Source organism: Callorhinchus milii, unplaced genomic scaffold, assembly GCF_018977255.1.
Source record: "Callorhinchus milii isolate IMCB2004 unplaced genomic scaffold, IMCB_Cmil_1.0 Scaffold1, whole genome shotgun sequence".
In the NCBI taxonomy this organism is placed as follows: domain Eukaryota; kingdom Metazoa; phylum Chordata; class Chondrichthyes; order Chimaeriformes; family Callorhinchidae; genus Callorhinchus; species Callorhinchus milii.
In genome coordinates this window covers 93402362-93422821 of record NW_024704742.1, presented here as the reverse complement: position 1 = coordinate 93422821, position 20460 = coordinate 93402362, and the positions used below count along the sequence as shown (strand labels likewise).

Genomic DNA, 20460 nt, shown 5'->3' with positions numbered 1-20460 from the left:
AATGCAAGGATTATTATTATTATTCTTAAGCAAACCAAATCTACAATAAATATTTATCTCTTGAGAAATAAAGGTGCATTAAATTATTTTTTACATACACAAATCAATTTGTGCATACATATGTAGATCTTGGGAGGTATTTCTCTATTTGGACTGACTGATTTCTAAAATTTTATTCATTTTAACTCACTTCTCTGATACATAATTTCTATCAGACTACTAAACCTACAAAAACATTACCAACCAGTGCTTCCGCTGCTTGGCGGGCACTGACCTGCTCCATGTCACCCTCCCTGCCTACTCCACCATCGATGGTCGGACCTTCAGCCTTTCTGCCCTCACCCTCTTGAAGTCCATCCCAGAGTCCCTTCACCTCACCCACTCCTTTGCCACCTTCGATCGTGCCTTCAATCATCCTCCCAAATCCCACCACTTGCCCTTCACCTTTCTTGACTCCAATCCACAGCTCGGGTACAAACCCTTGACTGTCCAGTGCCTTGGGGCATCCTCCCAACGTGAAAGGCGCTATATGAATCCAATTTACTGTTGTTTATTGTTCTACATTTTAACAGTTAGGGAATTAATTCTGCAATACAGTTTCACCAGCAAACCTCTCACCAAATAATACAACAGTACTGTAAAAAAAAAGAATTCTCAATAACGAATGCTAACACCTACACCCCCGCCCCCCCCCCCCCCCCCACCACCACACACACACACACACACACACACACACACACAAGCAAACGCACACTAATGCACCCATACATATATATATATTCACATTCGCACACAACATTTCCACTCTTTACCAAGTTCGAACTGGAACAAATCTGAAATCTGCAGTAATCTGGTTCCAATATGCTAAATTTCACACTCTGAACTTGTACCAGAATTCAAATGCATCCTACTGGGGTGGGCTTTGCGATAGTTAGAATTCAATGGCAGCCTGACAAACTCCAACTCAGGATCTGCCAAAACCTTTACCAGTTACAATAAGATCTCACATAACACTTCACAATAGGGAACCAACTGTCTGATACTTTGTTGTTTTTCAAAATGTTAATGGCATTTGCCTTGCTTTGCCTGCATCTGCCCAGGAGACAGTTTTTTTTAAAAAAAACTCCAATGAGCATGTACTCTTTGATGCAAACTTCACGCTGTGGATTCCATACTGAGTGATGAAGCAGGAATGGGAAAAATCTGCATGTAACAGCAACTTTTGTAATGGAGTTATCCAACCAGAATTAGAACTCATTACACTACATATACATTTAGACTCACCGAGTGGGGTTGAAAAAGTACTGAACATTTAATGTCTTTAACAGCCAGAAAAGTCTTCCCACCCCCTCCACCCAAATTAAACTGCTTTCTGTAGGGCAACTCACGTATACATCAGCTCTGAGTAGATTTGAGGGCCATGATCAAGGTCTCATGAGGTAAAGTAATGTGCAGAAGACACAGTTTCATGTCGGGGGTACAGACCTTTTTCATTCCCATTGCACTCTTTACATTTTCTCAACGTAACTTCATTAATTTAGCAGTTATATTGGGAAATGATGAATTTTGTTTTGAAAGTAGGAAATGGAAGCCAAATGAATACATTTTACAGCTCTTATTCGCCACTACAAATGGCACTATTAGTGCTCCTGATAGCTCAGCTGGTAAAGCCACCACCTAGTGTGCAAAGCAGATCAGGAAAGTCCTGGGGTCTGATCCTCAGACAGTGCTCAGTTAGACAATCTCAGCTGGAACGCTAACATTTTACTCAGCAGCACTGGTCTAAGGAAGGGACACTCAGTCACTCACTATCTGGGCTCACACATGAAGAATGTTCACTTGGATGACGATCAACCGCAGGCTAACCAACAACTGTGCATCTGTATCCCAGCGTGAATCAGGGTTTCGAGAAGAAAAACACAGGGATGCTCAAGACAAGAAGACCATTATAGCTAATCTGGACAGTCCCTGTTAAAGTACTGTAGGATTATTTTATTTCATCTCTCATTCCCTCTCAATTCAATTAAACCCTAAATAGCTATCTAATTCCCTCTTGGATTTGTTGATAATAAAATACACTGGGAACATAGAATATTCCACAAATGTAACTTCTTGGAATCTATCTTTAGCACAGGTTTCTAATGTGCCTGATACAGCTTGAACTGTGCTTTCCTGTCACTTTTCACAGTGACACCAGAAGTGACACCAGTGGGGCCAAACAAATATGGCACTCACCTAACAATAGGTAACTCTATCTAAACCAGCCCTGGAAGCCTTTTGACTGAATGATTCCCCTCCAACTGTAGCAGTGTGATTATTTTAATTATACCTACTAGCAGAACACCACTCCATTTCTGCAATACATTCAATGAGGATTTTTAAAAAGAATTTACAACCTGCAATACACACCAAATAAATAACTTGTAAAAACACTATCACCATGAAAATCATGAGCAATGTTGTTTCCATCCCCCAAACTATTCTCCTTTAGATTCACTTTCCATATATATCATGGAAGTCCTGTAGCTCAGTGGTTAGAGCAATCGCCTCGCAAACGAGAGACCTGGATTCGATTCCGGGCAGAACGAAACTTTGGACAAATTTCCTTACTCCACACGCCTGATAATAATTCCTCAAGAAAAAAAAACAATAATAAATTGGTCACTTCAATCCACGACTGTTTGTGGGACACTGCTGTGCGCAATTGGCTGCTGCGTTTCGCCCACAAATATACGGTCAATTCAGTTTACAGTATATTCTGTGAAGCGCTTTGAGCCGTCTGGAAGCTGTGAAAAGCGCTATATCAAATGCAACGATTATTTTTTATCATTATATATAATAGGGCAAATGTACTCAAGATATAAAATCTAATTCTCCTGGTGTTCAGTCATTGAAAACCTAGGAATTTAATATGGTCCCTTTGACGAACCTTGATCTGAAAGTAAAGCACCGCATATTCTACGTACAGCCAGATAGCCAGATTCAATAGCCAGATACTCCATACCCGCACCTACCACGACACCCCAAAGCGTTGGAACTCTCTCCCCCAATCCCTTCACGTTGCCCCCTTCTTCGATCACAACTGAAGACCTTCCTCTTCTACCTCACTTACGGTTACCTCCTCCTCCCCACCCCCCACCCCCCCCCCACCCCCCCGGCTTGGCGTCAAACTCCGCCACCGTGAAGGGCGCTATATAAACGCAAGTTATTGCTGAGTGTGCATCCCATTGGTTTTGGCAGTTGCGCTGCTTGAACCATCATCAGAGCAGATAGAGTGAGAAGTGCAATACCTCTATTTTTTGCTTACTCTCCCCCTCCCACCTCTCCGCATCCCCACCCCCAGGGGGAAGAGCACCCACTTTGAAGTGTGGCCATCCATATATTCATGTAACCCCATAACAACAACAACAACAACAATACAAGAATGAAATGCAAATACCAATGAAAGAATAAATAAATAGATTGGGTGGAAGCATTATATATATATATATACAGTATATATATTATTATTATTACCATTTAACCCAACAACAACAGCAAAAATCAGTGAACTGCAAAAAAAACACACCGAGATGATAAACAAATAGATAACAGATTGGGTGGAAACATTGGTACACACACACACACACACACATATATATATATATATAGCAAAATGTTTGCACTTCACCGGCAATTGCCAACGGCAATAACCTGAGGAGTGGGGAGGCGGGACCGTGCATTGCTGGAGCGCTGCCAGGCGCTGCTGGCAATGCCTCTCGTGCCAGCCGAGCGGGCAGGTGGGCAGGTGGGCAGGCAGTGAGGGGGGGGGGGGAGCTGCCCCTCTCCCCTCTCTCCCTCCCTCCCTCTCTCTCTCTCTCTCTCACCTTGCACTCTGCTGTAGACATCAGTGCCGGGGGCCGGCAGCTGCCCCTCTCCCTGTCCCTGTCCCTGCCCGGGGCCGGGGCCGGGGCCGGGGCTGCTGCTGAGGGAGCGCCGCTTGGGCACACAGCCCCTGCGCTTCTCGTTTTTCCTCTTCATGGCCGGCGGCCCCCCCCGGGCAGCGGCTTCACACACATCCGGACCGCGGCTGCCGCACACACTCGCAAACCCGCGGCCAGTGTGAAAATGGCGGATTTATTAAACCCATTGACAGCCCCGAACCCACACCGAGAGCCGCTGCAACTGGTGCCGCGGCTCTGCTCTGCTGTGCCGCTGCTGCTGTGGCTGTGCTGTGCTGCGAGTTTGCAGAGCCGCGTCCTTCCTCCTCCAAACGCGGCTCCCGAACAGCCAACACTGCGCGCTGTGACCACTCAGCACTCACTCACTCACACTCAGCACTCACTCACTCACACTCTCACTCACACACACTCACTCTCACACACACTCACTCTCACTCACACACACACACTCACTCTCACTCACACACACTCACTCACACACTCTCACTCACACACACTCACTCTCACTCACACACACTCACTCTCACTCACACACACACACTCACTCTCACTCACACACACTCACTCACACACTCTCACTCACACACACTCACTCTCACTCACACACATTCACTCTCACACACACTCACTCTCACTCACACACACACTCACTCTCACTCACACACACTCACTCTCACTCACACACACACACTCACTCTCACTCACACACACTCTCACTCACTCTCACACACACTCACACACTCACTCTCTCACTCACCCACTCACACACTCACTCACTCTCACACTCACACACACTCACTCACATACTCTCTCTCACTCATTCACACTCACTCTCACTCACTCACTCTCACTCTCACTGACTGACTGACTGACAGAGGCTGGGGAACCAGACCAAGCTCACGCTGAAGTTATTGGGTCAGCAACAGGATGAGAGTGAGCTTCAGGATCTTTACCCCACTCCCCTCCTCCTCCTTCTCCTCCTCCAAAAGAAAACGATTGCAGAAAAATTCATCCCAGGAATGTTCTCCCACCTCCTCAACAAGCAGCCCTGGCTTGAAAATGATAATAATAATAATAATAATAATAATAATAATAATAACCCTTGCATTTGATGTAGCGCTTTTCACGTCTTTTCGAGACGTCTCAAAGCACTTCGCAGAACAGACTGTAAAGTGAATTGACTGTATATTTTGTGAGCAAAACGCAGCAGTCAATTGCGCACAACAGTGTCCCACAAACAGTCGTGGATTGAGCAGCCAATTTATTATTGTTTTTTTTTCTTGAGGGATTATTATCAGGCGTGTGGAGGAGGGAAACTTGCCCGAGGTTTCGACCTGCGGGAATTGAACCCAGGTCTCTCGCTTGTGAGGCGAGCGCTCTAACCACTGAGCTACAGTACTCCAAAATAACATTGAATCAGAGCTGGGCACAATGCAGCAACAACAACAACAGATTGCATTTGTATAGCACCTTTCTGGTCAGGAGGATGTCCCAAAGCCCTGAAATACAACAACTTGCACTCTTCATGCAGGGCAGCGGCTCGGAGTACTTATTGTCAGATAACTCAAGGCAGGATCCTGCTGCTTGAAGGGCATTTTTTTCAGAACAGGCATCGGGAAGTTTTTTTTCTGTACAAGAAGGATAATTAAGTGATAATAATCCTCGTGCTTGATACAGAGCCTTTAACACAAGGAGGAAATCTCAAAGCGCTTCACAGGATTTACATTTTTCGGGTATCCTCCAGCTAAGGTAAGCACTTTCTGTCATTGAGATGTCCTTCCCCCCAAACCTCCTGGCTCCTTCCTCCTCTCATCCCTGTCCCTCCGTACCAAATACCTGCTCATAATGGGTAATTTCAACCTCCACCTTAACTCCCCTTGCACCAACTCCTCGGATGTCACTGCCCTCCTCTCCTCCCTAAACCTCACCGTCCACATCAACTCGCCGACCCACAACCATGGCTACCTCCCCTCGACCTCATCATCACACATGACCTTGACATTTCCGACCTGTCTATCACAGACAAGGCCACCTTGGACTACTTCCTCATCTCCCTCTCCTCCCGCATCCCACTTCCCCCTTCCAAGCCCACCATCTTTTGCCGCCCCTGGAAAAAGCTTCCCCCTGAGTCCCTCGCAAATGCCCTCTCTTCCTCGGATCTCCTCTCCTTCTGGACCTCCACCCGCAGTGATCCTGATGCAGCCATCAAGCTGCTGAACGGCCATCTCGCCACATCCTTTAATTCCCTGTCTCCCCTGAAATCCAGGGCTGTTTCCAAACCCACCCGCTCCCCTGGTACAACAGTCATCTCCGCTCACTCAAAAACCCAAATCCGGACCCTGAAATGCAGATGGCAGAAATCCAGCCTCACAATTCACCGCCATCTGTGGCTCGAGCACCTCCGCACCTACCACCTCTCCCTTTCATAAGCCCAAACTGACTTTTACTCCAAAGCTATCCTGGAGGCTCAAAACAATCCAAAAACACTGTTTTCTACCGTCCATCACCTCCTCCGTACACTCCATCCAGCTCCCACTATCCTCACATCAAACGCCAAGTGCAAAGAGGTCCTAGACTTCTTCACCTCAAAGATTGAAAACATCTGCTTGGCTGCATCGTCCTCTTCCCCCGCCCCATATCCCCTTCCACCCCACCCAGACCATCCTCAGCTCCTTCTCCCCCCGCCATGGCTCATGCCGCTCCCCCCTCCTTATACTTCTTTCCCCCATTTCTCCCTCATACCTCTCAACGAGAATCACCCATTTGAATTTCACCACCTACTGCCTCAACTCCCTCCCCAGCCAGCTGCTGGTCACTTAACTACCCCTCTTCTCCCCCTGCTGGCCGACAGGATCAACCAGTCTCTCTCCTCAGGCTCTGTTTTACTCCCCTGAAAACCCTGAAATATACTTTGTCTCCTCCAGTATCGAATCCAGCTCCGCCAATGTTCTATCAGCTTGTCTGGCAGAGATCAGGGCCTGGATGAGTGCCAACTTCCTGCAGCTGAATGTGGACAAGACGGAAGCCATACTCCTTGGCTCCCGTCAACTTCTTCACTCCTGCAGATCTGAATTCCTCAACCTCCTTGCGTTCTCCCTCACACTCACTGAACCAGTGTGTAATCTAAGCATCCAGTTTGACCCCCAGATGTCCTTCCTCCCCCACACCCAACCTCTGACCAGGACCGCCTTCCTCAACCTCCACCTCCATTGCTCACCTTGGACCATACCTTATCCCAAATGCAGCTAAAACTCTTGTGCATGCATTTGTCACCTCCCACCTGGATTATTCAAACACACTGCAATATATCAATGCAATTTGTTGTTGTTGTTTGTGGCTTTTTGTGGAACCTTGTTGGTCACAAATAGGGTCCTGTGTGTGCTGCAAATGCACTTGACAACACTCATGTATTAAACACATTTCAACATTATAGCGCTAAATCAAAGGCAAGGAATGTTATCAGTGCAATTAATAGCAAATATTAACTTAACACTCCAGTATTCCCCTCTCATTCTGCCCCATAATACAAAACCTCTTACTCTTTTTACTATTCCTTTAAAATAGTGGCTAGATGACCAAGCAATCTTACAAATACGAAAAAATATATTTTATCAATATAATTAAAAACAATAAAGATAAAACATTCTTAGAATGAAAGGATCTCTTTGAACTAAATACGCATAACATCTGGACAATGTATTGACTGCCATGTTTTCTTGAGCAGCAGTGATGTGAACCCAACTCTAGAGAGGTCGGAAAATAATCCTTTTAGAAAATTAAAATTGAGTCTAGAGATTATAACCCAACTATACACTTACCAGCAACAGTGAGATGGAGGTTTAATGCATAACGCAAGGCTGATGTGGGAAATTGAAAGGTCACACAGATGCAGCAGCTTATATTTTCGAGACTGGGCTATGCACACAGTGGGGATATATTCTCAATTTGGCTTGGATACTCTTAAGCATGGTGATGGCTTTCCTCATGTGTCAGACACCCGGCTGACCAAAACAAATTAGAAGCTTTAAATGATAAATATCTTGCAGTTCCTTATTCACAAACACAATTATCCTTCAAAAAAGGAACTAAATAAATATTTACTTGGAGGATATTGTGAGAGGAATAATAATAATTATTCTTGCATTTGATATAGCGCTTTTCACGTCTTCTAGACGTCTCAAAGCGCTTTACAGAATAGACTGTAAAGTGAATTGACTGTATATTTGTGGACGAAATGCGGCAGCCAATTGCGCACAGCAGTGTCCCACAAACAGTCGTGGATTGAAATGGCCAATTTATTATTGTTTTTTCTTGAGGGATTATTATCAGGCGTGTGGAGTAAGGAAACTTGCCCAAGGTTTCACCCTGTCGGGAAACGATTGAGATAAGTAAATGTTCTATAGTACCTGACGATTTATATTCTCCTGGGAGAGGCACTATGTGGATAGCAAGTAGAAGGAACTCCCTGCGAACTTCCTGGTGGGCAACACAGCTCAGCATGAAATGCATGAGAGCATTGCCACCATCCTTCTGTCTGCAGCTCAGACACACATCCCTTACTATTGAGCGATGGTTCCAGCGGTTTGAGGTGAAAGGGTTAAGCAGCAGCTCATTGTGTACAATAATAGTACCATTTTCTGTTCTGGTTCATCGAGCGCTGTCTATAGCACATCTAGTGTTCTGTTTTTAGTTGCTGAAAAATGCAGGTCAGGAAGTCAGACAGTACTATCCGATCAAATAGGTAACATAACAACAGAATTCTACTTATATCCTTTGATTGGTAGTTTTTCAAGGTTAACTAGCTGGACAATTAATTAACTATTGTTAAATATACCCAAATCCAGGAGTTCACAACTGATTTGTTTTCCACATTGATTTCCTATATAAAGACACGTCAATCTGAAATGTACAACAGAGCTCACTGGCACTGAGAATGTCTGCAATGAAATTTAAAAATAATCTACCCTTGTTCCCATGGCATGTTGACCTTATTGACTGCTGTCTTAAAAAATAAACATTACAATCATCCAGAATCTTTCTTTCAACATTTCAGTCCAAATTCCTTTTTGACACAAGCCTGAGCTTTAACGACCAAGATTTAGCTTTAACGACCAAGATTTAGCATGATTACTTTCCGTGTTGAAATGATCTAGAATATTTACACTGAGCGATTATTAGAGGTAGCAGATTATTCACAATGAAGTTTCCACCAGGACCAATATAGCTTCCTACATTTGCTATTCCTGAAAGCCCTGGAGCAGGCCAGTGCTTTATTACTTTGTATCTCTGCACAGCTTTAGTGCTTATTTTTTCTCCTGAAGATGTGAATCACTGTTGGGATACAGTTTCACGGGAGTCAGTCACCCCAGCGTACTTTGCCCAACTAGCTTTTCCTTATGTTTGTGTGCTTGGGATAGTGTGTATTGTCATTCTACACAGTGCACCATATCTAATCCTGCTCCTGTACTCATCCAGCATGCAAACAGATGCATTTCCTAGAGGAGATCACTGCACAGCAATCAGTAATAGGAGCTGTCTTAAATTTCCTTTTTTTGCCTCAGTGATATTGAGGTTAATTATAGAAACCTTACAGCTCAAGTGACTAATCAAAGGCTGGGGATTGGACCTGGGAGATTCCTAGTCTGTGTGGAAAATCTTTACGAACAGCGAAGTTCCTCTACAAACAAAAGAGTTTATTCTGATGCACCTGCTAAGTCCAGTGAATCCTTTGATGGGATTTAATAATGGGAAATCCCATTGAAATGATTGCCTACAGTTAATAAACTGAGCAGAAAAGCTGCAGGTAGAGCCCCAACGTGTATTTTGGATCTCCAAATATCTCTGCAATCCATACTGGTCTAAGCATATTTTTTTAAAAAAATCTGTACTATTTGTATTAGTCTTGAGTGTAATATTAATAATAATAATAATTGCATTTGATATATCACTCTTAAGAAAGATGTCTCAAAGTGATTCACAGTATTTACTGTGAAATGTAGTGAGTGTATTTTGTAGGTTAACGAGGCAACCAATTTATGCACAGAAATACCCACAAAAAGCCCAGGAACAGTACTATATAGAGTATTTGTACTGAAGCAATTCAGACGGACCAGAAATAAAATAAGGTGAAGTTTGGTATTTGAGCTTTGAATTATTAAACAATATTCCTTGAATTTGATTTTGCCTTATCATTTTATAACGCTGTATTGGTTTAATATACTGAGGGTGCAGTGGAGATTCATTAGGGTGATGGTAGGAATAAAAGGTTAGTTATGTGATGAGACTTGAAAATCAGTTACAATTTTCCTTGGAGCAGCTTTCAAAGCTACGAATATTTTTGATGGGATATACAGTATAATTATTTTCACTGAATGGCGAGTCATGGAAATCTCACAATTTTGTTTCAGGCAAAACTTTTTTTTGGAACTAATTGACTTCAGTGTCTATGTGCTGAACAGAATTAGGGATGATGTTCACTGCTTGTAAATATAATCTCAAAGGTCAATGGTTTGTGCCTGAGCTCTGAAGTCCACTGTTGTTACACCGGCCAGTTGCAGCACGAAGTTGATGGGTGTGTGATCAAGCTTATTCATATCTAGATGACCAAAGTGAACTTCATCCCCTTTAAGAAATAAGAATAAATAATGTTTATTATAATAATATATCAATAATATAGATTCCTATCAGATAAAATACAAATTTCACTGAAACATCAAACGCTTCACATTTACATTAATTAATTCACCGTAAAACGCCTTTTCTTTAGAAAAAAAACTCACGAACCCGGACTTGTTGGATGTTGAATGACCAACTAGTGACTATCCTCCTTGGCGGGGAAGTAAGCGAGGTCTCCTTGAAGCTGAACTGGCTCCAAGGTGACATGTTTGGCAATGGAATGTCAGAATCAAGCCATCCCTCTGTAACAGTCTGGGTAATCCAGTTTCCGAGCCCGGCGGGTCTGCAGTATTCCAGAGCACTGCTGATGACAGCTAGAGCCTATAGCTAGAGCGACCCCTGACCATGAAGATGATGTGGAAATAATGGCAAATTGTTCTGTAGCCCTGTAGTCCTGTAGCTCAGTGGTTAGAGCACTCGCTTTGCAAGTGAGAGACCTGAGTTCAATTCCAGGCAGGGCGAAACCTTGGGCAAGTTTCCTTACTCCACACGCCTAATAATAATCCCTCCAAAACCAAAAACAATAATAAATTGGTCATTTTCAATCTACGACTGTTTGTGGGACACTGCTGTGCGCAATTGGCTGCCGCGTTCGCCCACAAATATACAGTCAATTCACTTTACAGTGTGTTCTATGAAGCGCTTTGGGACGTCCTCCCGACGTGAAAAGCGCTATATCAAATGCAAGGATTATTATTATTATTATTATAATGATTCTAAATATGTTCAGGGAGGAGAAAGAAACATTTTTTCCCAATGTTTCTTTGCATCACAATCAAAATGATTTTTTTCCATGCACTAAACACCATGACATCAAAAAAACTCCAATGAAACTCCTGTAGAACAAAACCTCGCTCCCCGGGGCCTACGATCAAAGCTCCACCTTGCTGAGCTGCGTCACCCTGAAAGTCAAATGCTGGGCTGTTCATGGCTCGCCAAATGCTCAGAAAGTTTGATTTGACATGGAGACTCCTAACTGATAAAAAGAAAGTAAAACATCACTGAATAGCAGATTCGCTCATTGTCAGTAACACCTTTGTGAAATTGTGAACTACAGAACATATGTGAAAGTGCATGAAACAGCATATGAAAAGCTCTATTCAATGATTCTAAATATGTTAAGGGAGGAGAAAGAAGCATTTTTCCCCAATGTTTCTTTGCATATTTAGAATCTATTATTGTCCCAATTTTCTTGCCTTCTCTATACAAGAAAGTGACCTGTCATACAGTTTTAAGGATGCTGAGCTCTCTCCAACATCTTGTCCATTTGCCCATAGATTATGTTTGAGGCTAGGCAGTGGTGATCAGCAGATTGTTTGATCTCGCATTACAGCCAAGCTCAATCCTGTCCATCCATGGATACAAGAGTGGGAACCCTGCCTGAATCTTTCCTGTTAGCTCATGGGCACCGAGGCTAATTGTAGCACTCCTACAGCTGCCTCAGCTAAGATGAGGTAACCAAGCTTAAAAGGACCTTTCAGCTTTGCATGGTTCACTTTGACAGAGATTAGTGCCTTTCATAACTGAGCTATTAAAGAAGCAATGCAATTTTGAGCATTTAGGTAGTCATAAGCAATACATATTGCATGCTATAAAAGCCCATGTAATACATCAGCAATGCATTAAACATTAAGATGTTTAAAAAGTGTTGTCTCCACACATTTCCAAATAGAGACAATTCACTGAACCTGTTTTTGAGCCATTGATTTAAAATCAGTTTTCTCTAACCTCGTGGATGGAACAATACATAAATGCACTTTATTGTGTAGTGTAGAGCTGCAGTTCAGGAGGGTGCAACATTTAAACATTGCTCTTTGCTCAATTAACTGATCTCAGCCAGATGAGTATTGGTGGTGGTGGTGGGGGGAGGAGTGGGGAGGGGAAATGTTGAAAGTACAAGACTATTTTGGAAAGCTTGCATGAGGATGGGAATAAAACCAGTCACCATCCCTGCATGTTGTCATTATCCAACGACCCCTGGGAGAGTGAGCAGCACCTTGACTCTGATGGTACCCATGCTGGAGCATCTTGCTAAACATCTCTGTCTCGGCTCACACATAGGACTGTTCGATTGAGTGAGGTGACAGGAGGTTGTAAATACCCATAAAATTACATCCCCTGAAAGGAAAGAAAATTCAGAGGAAGAATTTGTTTTCCCCAAAAGATTCAGATCCTACTCTTTTCCATCTTTTTTCTCAAGGAAAACGGACTAAGCTTCCTTCATCTATCTCCATAGGTCAATATTTTAAGACCCAGGGCACCTTGGTTTCTCTGCTTTGGATGCTTTACTACTGTCTTTAACTCTGAAGTCATATTACAGATTTTTTTTGAAGCATTCATTAGTAATACAGTAGTTTATTGAATATCACAAATTGAAAGTGGATGAAACATAGCAGCACTGTGGCATAGTGCAGGCACACCAGTGTGTAGTGGTGGTGATTGGGAGTGGGAGGTGAACTGGAACTTGCTCCAGCTACTTTATTGTGGGGAAGTGCTGTGAGGGAGGTTCACAGCAAAGGAAGGGGAAGTCAAGCAAAGAGTCATCATCATCACCATGCAACAAGTGTGCACCTCCAAGTGGTCAATTCAGAGTGTCACTGGGCAAACAGATGCCATAGAGGCTCAGGCAGTGCAGACCAGAACTACAACAACAACTTGGATTTATACAGTGCCGCTCACACAGGGTAGCGTCCCAGAGCATTTAATAGTGGCAGAGCATGATGCCGAGCCATCGGGAGGGGGGAGGTGACCGTAGGCATGGTCGAAGGGAAAAGTCAACAGATGCAACATTAAGCTGGGGGAGATTGGAGCAAGGCAAAGGGATTGATGGAGAATGTTCCAGAGTTTCGGGGCATAGTGGTTGAAAGCGCAGATACCGATGGAACGGAAAGCACAAGGGACGAGCAGGAGCCTGGAGCCAGTTGAACAGAAGCAACGTGAAGTGAATTGGGAAGTAAGCTAGTCGGAGAAGTAGGAAGGTGCCAGGTCATGAAGGGATTTCAAGACGAGTGTGAGGATCTTGAAATCAAACAAAATAGGGGAGGGGAATAAATAATACTGCAGTGAGATTCTCTCACAGCAAACTTCCAAGAAACAGAGCAAAAAATAATATTCTACCTTCTCGGTGAAATATTTCTCCTTGTTTCATTCCCAGTCCCTTATAAATCTGTCTGCTTGGATAGACATAAATGTTATGATTGTATCTCATTTGTGAACAGAAACTCTAAAGAGCAGGGAAATTATACAATTTAATAGTTTTTGAACATTTTATTGTGACTGAATATGTTTTTTTCAGGTTGAAAGCCTGATCAAAAACTGATTACATTAGGGTTTTTACATGGGATTTATCCCAGTCTTTAGCTGAACTAGAGAGTACTTTTAAAAACGATAGCTAATATTCCCCCTAATAGAAGGAAGAGGTTAGACGATTTTTTTAAAACTCAAGACAATTTAGAACGTGGAATGCCTTACCACAAATGTCTGATGATCCTAAACTCATAGAAGCATAGAATTTATAGCAAGGAAGATGGCCTTCTGGCCTCGCATGTCTGTGCTAGCTTTCTGAAAGAGCCATCTATTCAGTTCCATTATCTAGTCCATTCTCTAATCCTCTCAATATTTTGTTTTGCTTTTTAAATGTTTTCTAATTCCTTTTTAACAGCATTTGAAAGAAAACAGAATAAATACGTAAGGAAAAGAGAATTGGGATTAAAGTAGATAGCTTGAGAAGAGGAGGTGGCATGTACAGAGTCTGAATGGCTTCCTTCTGTGCTGTATTTTCTATGATTTCTTCTTGGCTATAACCTGTAGTGGCTTTAATTCTAATGATATAAACAAACATTGGATAAATGAATTTTCGCTCTACACCCCAAAAAATACTGAGTCCTAAATTCTTCATCATGAACGTTTAACAACCTAAGATTCAATAATAACTTTCAAAAGTGAATTGGATATTTACTTGAAAAGAAAAAAATTGCAATGGTATGGGGAAAGAATGGGGAGTGGGACTAATTGGATAGCTCTTTCTAAAAGCTGACACAGGTATGATGGGCCAAATGGCCTCCTGCAGTGCTATAAAATTCTCTTATTCTAAGTATTTCAAGAACCACTGTATGGTTATCCGACTCCCGAAGTACATTCAGACAACGGAGTCCTGGAGCAAGCGTGCAGTAATATCCTTCACAAAAACTTGCCTTTTAAAGACGTTGAGCTGATTAAGGGAATAATCAAAGACACACATACCTGAATATGATGATAAGTGCACTGTCCAATAACTATTAGTCTGACACCAGCATCCTTCAAAAAACAAAGTAAATCATTGGGTAATTGTGAATTAATGCAGTACTGGTGACATTTTGAACCTACGATATCTTGCAAACGAGGGCAAATTCAACAGTGTGAAGTCTAAGAGGATTAGTCACTGCTGTAGAGGTCGTTAGAAATGAGCAGCAATAAATGAGGTATAAAATTATTGTGACATTTGGCACACAAGGGAAACCTGAGACTGTACTGACATAAGTAAATGGTGGCATTTCAAAAGAGTATTGATCCTAAATCTAAGCCTTTAAATTTATTATTGGCAGTTTTTCCATTCCCCTTGCTACCTCTTCCCCCCACACCACCCACCACCCCCCTCCTGCATACTACCTCAAAGGACATGCATATTTTCTTATGTCCGCTACTTATCCACCAGAGATCAGAAATTCTCATTGGATAACCACGGTAATACTTCTAAAAAAAACTTCTATTCCTTCTATAAAACACTACTACTTCTAGTGGTATCAACTCATCATGTCAAACAATTTTCATTTTGCACCCAAAAAATATTGAGCCCCAAATTTTTTATCATGAAACATATAACAACCAACATATCTCAGGTACTACTCCCACCAAACATGCAAACTAATACACGAAAAAAATACTTCTATTCTTTCCATAAAATACTTCAATAAAATAGTTATATTCAGCCTACCACCTAGCTTAATGTGGTTGTATGTGTTTTAGTCATATCTGCAGATTCTCAAGAGTTTTTCTTTATTTGTACATGTGGTGCACACGTTTAAAGAGAGTGATTGACCCCAAACTACACTGATAAGAAATTAGCAACGTCTAGGTATTTCAAACATAAAATTACCCAATTTAGATCAACTGAGGTTAGTTCAGTGTTCTCCTCTTACATGTCCACGACCAGAGTTAAAAAACATTTGACCTTTTTGCTCCTTTTTGAGTTGAACTCAAAAGACAATATTTAACCACATAATCTCTTGTTTGTCAACACCTAGATCTTTGTCAAAGCAGATGATAATCAGTGTAAGGATGACTGCTCTGTGTGCTTTTGGCTATAATGAACTATCCAGCTTCTTGCCTCTTTTATTTCCAGAGAGANTTTTTTCCATTGGAGAATGATGGAAGCAGACAACAGGAAATTGCTTTTAACCTCAATTTAATTGCATTTGAATGATCTTGTAACCTGATCTTCAAGATTGCAGAAAGTATTTGTGAATTGTATATTCTTATCCCTGGAGAATTTCGAGCTCCTCTCCAATATTGTCTGGGGACTGATGGATAATTCAGTGCAGCCTTAGAAAAGCAGCGTGTAATCAGAAAGCTCAGATACACAATAACCTTGATTTCAAGGTGTGTTTATAATAAAATATTTATAACAAATGACATACAACCTTAGGGAAATCGCAACATACCCAAGTGAATTTGATGCTTACCGTTAGATATTTTTGTGGGACTTTTGCCAAATCCTCCACATATTATATTCTTTGCAGGTATAGCACAGAAAATGCTGGAAAAACAGTAGAGATATTTTTATAACAAAAGAAAATAAGTTAACAAATGAATGTCTTATCAAGATGGACCAGTACTGCAGTTTTTTTTTAATGTGCAATGACATTTAATTTCGATATGGGATCCTTGGCAAAAGCTTTTTGCTGTCAGTACTTTTTTGCGCTACTTGCAAATGATGTCCTTTTTTCTTAGGCAACAGGCCAAGCAACTCAATGTTTCTTAAAGGAAAAGCAATCAAATCTTTCGCCTGCAAACATACAATCACTAAACTTTACAGTAAAATACTTTGACCTGCTTTGAGATGTTAGAATGACATAATAGGATGTTATATCAAATGCAAGGATTACAATTATTATTATATATATAAAACACCACTTTCTTTTCTCTCTCCCCCAATTTTACTCTCCCAGTGGGGTCCAAGTACTTGTCTACCAATTGACAAAGAAATATGTTTTACTTCAGTGGAAATGCACAGCGTCTGTCCCGGATACACATGCCTCGGTGCTACCTGGAAAAGTTCTGATGAGTTATGAATAACATTTGCCTGCCTCTCCTACCCTGACGAAAACCAGGATTGGTTTCCTCTCCCCATTCAAAGCTAGGAAAGCTATTTTGTTTCCATGGCTATCATCGAGTAAGCAATCTTGAGCTGCCTTGATCGTGATGGTGGGAGCTCGGTCCAGCTAATCCCTGGGGGTTCTGGTGATCTTCAGGACTTGGGCAGCCTTTGATGACATTTCCAAGGCCTCCATCAACACAGTGAAGGCTCTGGATGACCCGAGGCTTCAGCAGTACACGCCTGACACGCAGCTTCGGATCACAGCCAGAGACACAAAATGCAAGGCATCCAGTCATGTTGGAAATACTGTATCTCTTGTAACCTGTGAAAATTTCCAAAGTTCCTTTGAACATTGCATATAATAAACTTAGATTTTTTAAAAAAACTGTAATAATCCAGAAAATTTAACTATTCAGTGTATTAGTTTGTGATTCACAATGATTGCAAGAAAAGTCTGGATGAAGAGAAGCTTCTGACCGTTTGATCTCATCTTTCCAGAATAGTCACCCTACCATCCCCCATTTATAGCACCAAGACACTTAAAATTAGTCCAGAGGAAAACCACTTTGAAATTGGGGGGGGGGAGGCAGGAAATATTAAATACTGTCCACCCTCCATTATGAGTAATTGATTGTAAATAGTAAACTAGTATGATAATCCTTGCATTCTCAAAAGAATGTACAAAAGACTACCTTCAAAACCGAGGCTGCATGTAAGAATAAGCCAAATTCCCTATGCACTGAAATGTTACATTAATAGAGTAAATCTAGACCCAGGTGGATTTTCTGTGCCATGTATTCATGCAGAATGCTAATATGAAGCTGCAGCAGGTTTTTATTCCTGGCAATTATCAGAAACTTTATGTTGCACTGCTCCAGGCATACAGTAATCATAACCCATTCACATGATTTTCAGCACAGCTTCTCTCTGCTGTTATAAGAGGAGGGTGTCCAAAAGACAGCCAATGGAGGCTGATCCAAATCAAGCATCATTCTAGTACTTGTGGCCAGAGGTGCATTTCTGGGTAAAAGCCTTTGCTCTTTACATTCATTTTATTCCCTTTTCCCCTTGTTTCTAAAAGGTTACCTCAAATGTGAAGATTCAAAAGCATTTGGCTTTAGGATTGGCCACAAAATTGGTAATGATCATAGATGCCACTTTACGCCAAGGATGAATCTGTATGTGAAATCAGACATGTGATTTGAAAAGGGGGGGAATCACTGCCTTTAAGATGGTTTCATTTCCCACATTTTCAATTTAATCAATTCAAAAGGAGTCGTACAACTGGATTGGGTACTAACTAATGGTGTGTGTGTATCACTAAAACATTTTATGTGGTTCTCTGAAATGTTATAGGGTGCGTCTAATTTGTTTAATTTCCATAATAATAATAATCCTTGCATTTGGTATAATACGTTATCACATCATCGAGACGTCTCAAAATGCTTCACAGGATTTTACTGAAGTGTGATTGTATATTTATAATGCCAGTAGTCAATTTGCACGTAGCAATGCTGCTCAATGGGCTAATTTCTAGATAAGCTTTAGGCCCTGTATCATTTATTTCTGCTGGAATTAATTTATTAAAAAAAGCTTGTTCTTTGAAAGCAAAAAATCCAAGTTATTGAATAATTTTGCAATCTCAGGCTGCAGTAAACGGCAGACTCAGGTGACATGCATCTTATTATTCAGTCAATTGGAATTCCTCAAGGATGTGCTAATTTAAAGTGAACCTGTGTTCAAAACGGGAAAGCTAGATGTTTCTCTAAGAACGATAAAGCAAAGGCCAAGTTACTTACCTTGGGCATAATGTAAAGTCTCGCTAGTAATTTTTTAAGATGCATTAAGATACTGGTTACCTTGGGAACCACTTTGCTCAGTGCTTTCTATTGATCTCTTTTTAAAAAAAAGCAAAGAAAAAATACAATGAATCTAAGGCTGAATAGCTTGCACGTCCACTTGAAAATGGGTCTCGTTTATAGAAAAGTGTTTACATAATGGATCACGTAATGAACTTTTATAACTGGCATAATCAGAGATCTAAAATGTTAGTTTAATTGCCCCATACAACAATCATAGTAAATTGTGGCATGTTTGCTTAAGGCATGTTATGGCCTTATTTTGTGTGCTAAAGAAATTATGAGTCACCATAGTAACAAATGCACCAGATGGCATTTTATACATATGATAGCTTTGCGTGTGGTTAAAAAGTGCCTCATTCATTTCTCTGAATAATTGCCGGTGCTTGTCTGTGAGTAATTGAAAACATTAAAGTTGTTCTACCTACCCCAGAATGCTCATACTTCAGCAGTAATATTGGGATTTCAGTACACTCGCTTATTAATGCTTATTCTGGATTTGAAAGGCTTTTTTTGCGTTGTTACATTATATATGTTTGCCAACCATTTGGCTACTGGGCTGGGATCTTCAGTCTTCCAAATGAATAACGTTCTGCTTTCAAGGTGGGAAAAAGTTGTGGGTGTACTTTCTAATAATAATAATAATAATCCTTATAATCCTTGCATTTGATATGGCACCCTTCACATTTTTGGATGTCCCAAAGCGCTTTTCAAGAATTACTGCAAAGTGGAGTGACTGTGTATTTGTCGGCGAACAATTTTACCACAGCAATATCCCACAAACAGCCATGAACTGAATGACCAATTTTTATTTGAGAGATTATTGGCTAAGACCCCAGAAGAAACCCTCTTCTCTTTTTGAATAGCGCTACGGGTTCTTTAATGTCCACCTTAACAGGCAGATGGGATCTCGGTTTAACATCTGATCCAAAAGACTTCATCTCCAATAATGCAGCATACCTCCAGCACTGTATTGGAGTGTCAGCTTAGATGATGTGAGTTCAAGTTCTGACATGGTATATATTCCTGTATACTTAGCTGGGTAGGGTTTATTAACTAAGAATCTCACTCAATTTTTCTATTCTGTTCTGCCAATCTTTATCCCCACAATTCTTTCCAATCCTTCTATTTCCCTGGATTTCAATGAGGCCTCTGGTTCCAATTGTATTCCTCATAATATCCTCACTAGATGCTCTCCAGTGCTACTCCTGTCCTTTGCTGTTTCTTCATTCGTCTACTACCAGGGGATCTTTCTTTCTTTTTGAAAAATTGCTCATATTTACTTGCTCCCTAAAAATAGCATTCCTCTTACCTTTCAAACCATTAACCCTGGCGCGGTCAGTTGCAGTCTTTGAATCAGTAGTTTGTGGATTCTAAGTCCAACATCGGGACTTGAGACTAGACCCCAAAATCACTACCCTGTACAGCAAAACAGTGTTTTGAGATATTTTGATAAGATGCTGAATGGAATCTGAATGCAAGGATTATTAATATTAGCTAGCTTTCCAACTCCTGAAATAGTAACATTCCAGAGTATTTGGCTGACTTTGCAACCTGAGCTATTGCTCTTCATACGTATTGTCCTTTTCCAGCAACACAGGGTCATTATATTCCTTAGAATATTGGATTA

The 20460-nt window shown here is 41.4% G+C and overlaps 2 protein-coding genes across 8 annotated transcripts in view; both read right to left on the bottom strand.

Annotated features, from left to right (window-relative positions):
• LOC103182833 (dual specificity protein phosphatase CDC14C) overlaps positions 1–4171 on the bottom strand; it is a 71122-nt gene extending 66951 nt beyond the window's left edge. For 3 of the 7 annotated variants that reach the window (XM_007899985.2, XM_007899986.2, XM_007899987.2), the window contains exon 1: positions 3867–4171. In XM_007899985.2, coding sequence (XP_007898176.2) covers positions 3867–4020 — 154 coding nt within the window. In that variant the 5' untranslated portion in view covers positions 4021–4171. The remainder of the gene's footprint in view (positions 1–3866) is intronic. The other 4 variants (XR_488355.2, XR_488354.2, XM_007899988.2 and 1 more) reach the window with 2 other exon arrangements.
• A 6264-nt stretch (positions 4172–10435) lies between these two features.
• Positions 10436–18779, bottom strand: prxl2c (peroxiredoxin like 2C). Its single transcript, XM_007900040.2, is given in 8 exon segments — positions 10436–10554; positions 11467–11592; positions 13734–13839; positions 14859–14912; positions 16337–16381; positions 16384–16410; positions 16970–17065; positions 18771–18779. Coding segments are annotated over 8 exon segments (582 nt in total).
• Positions 18780–20460: the final 1681 nt, after the last annotated feature.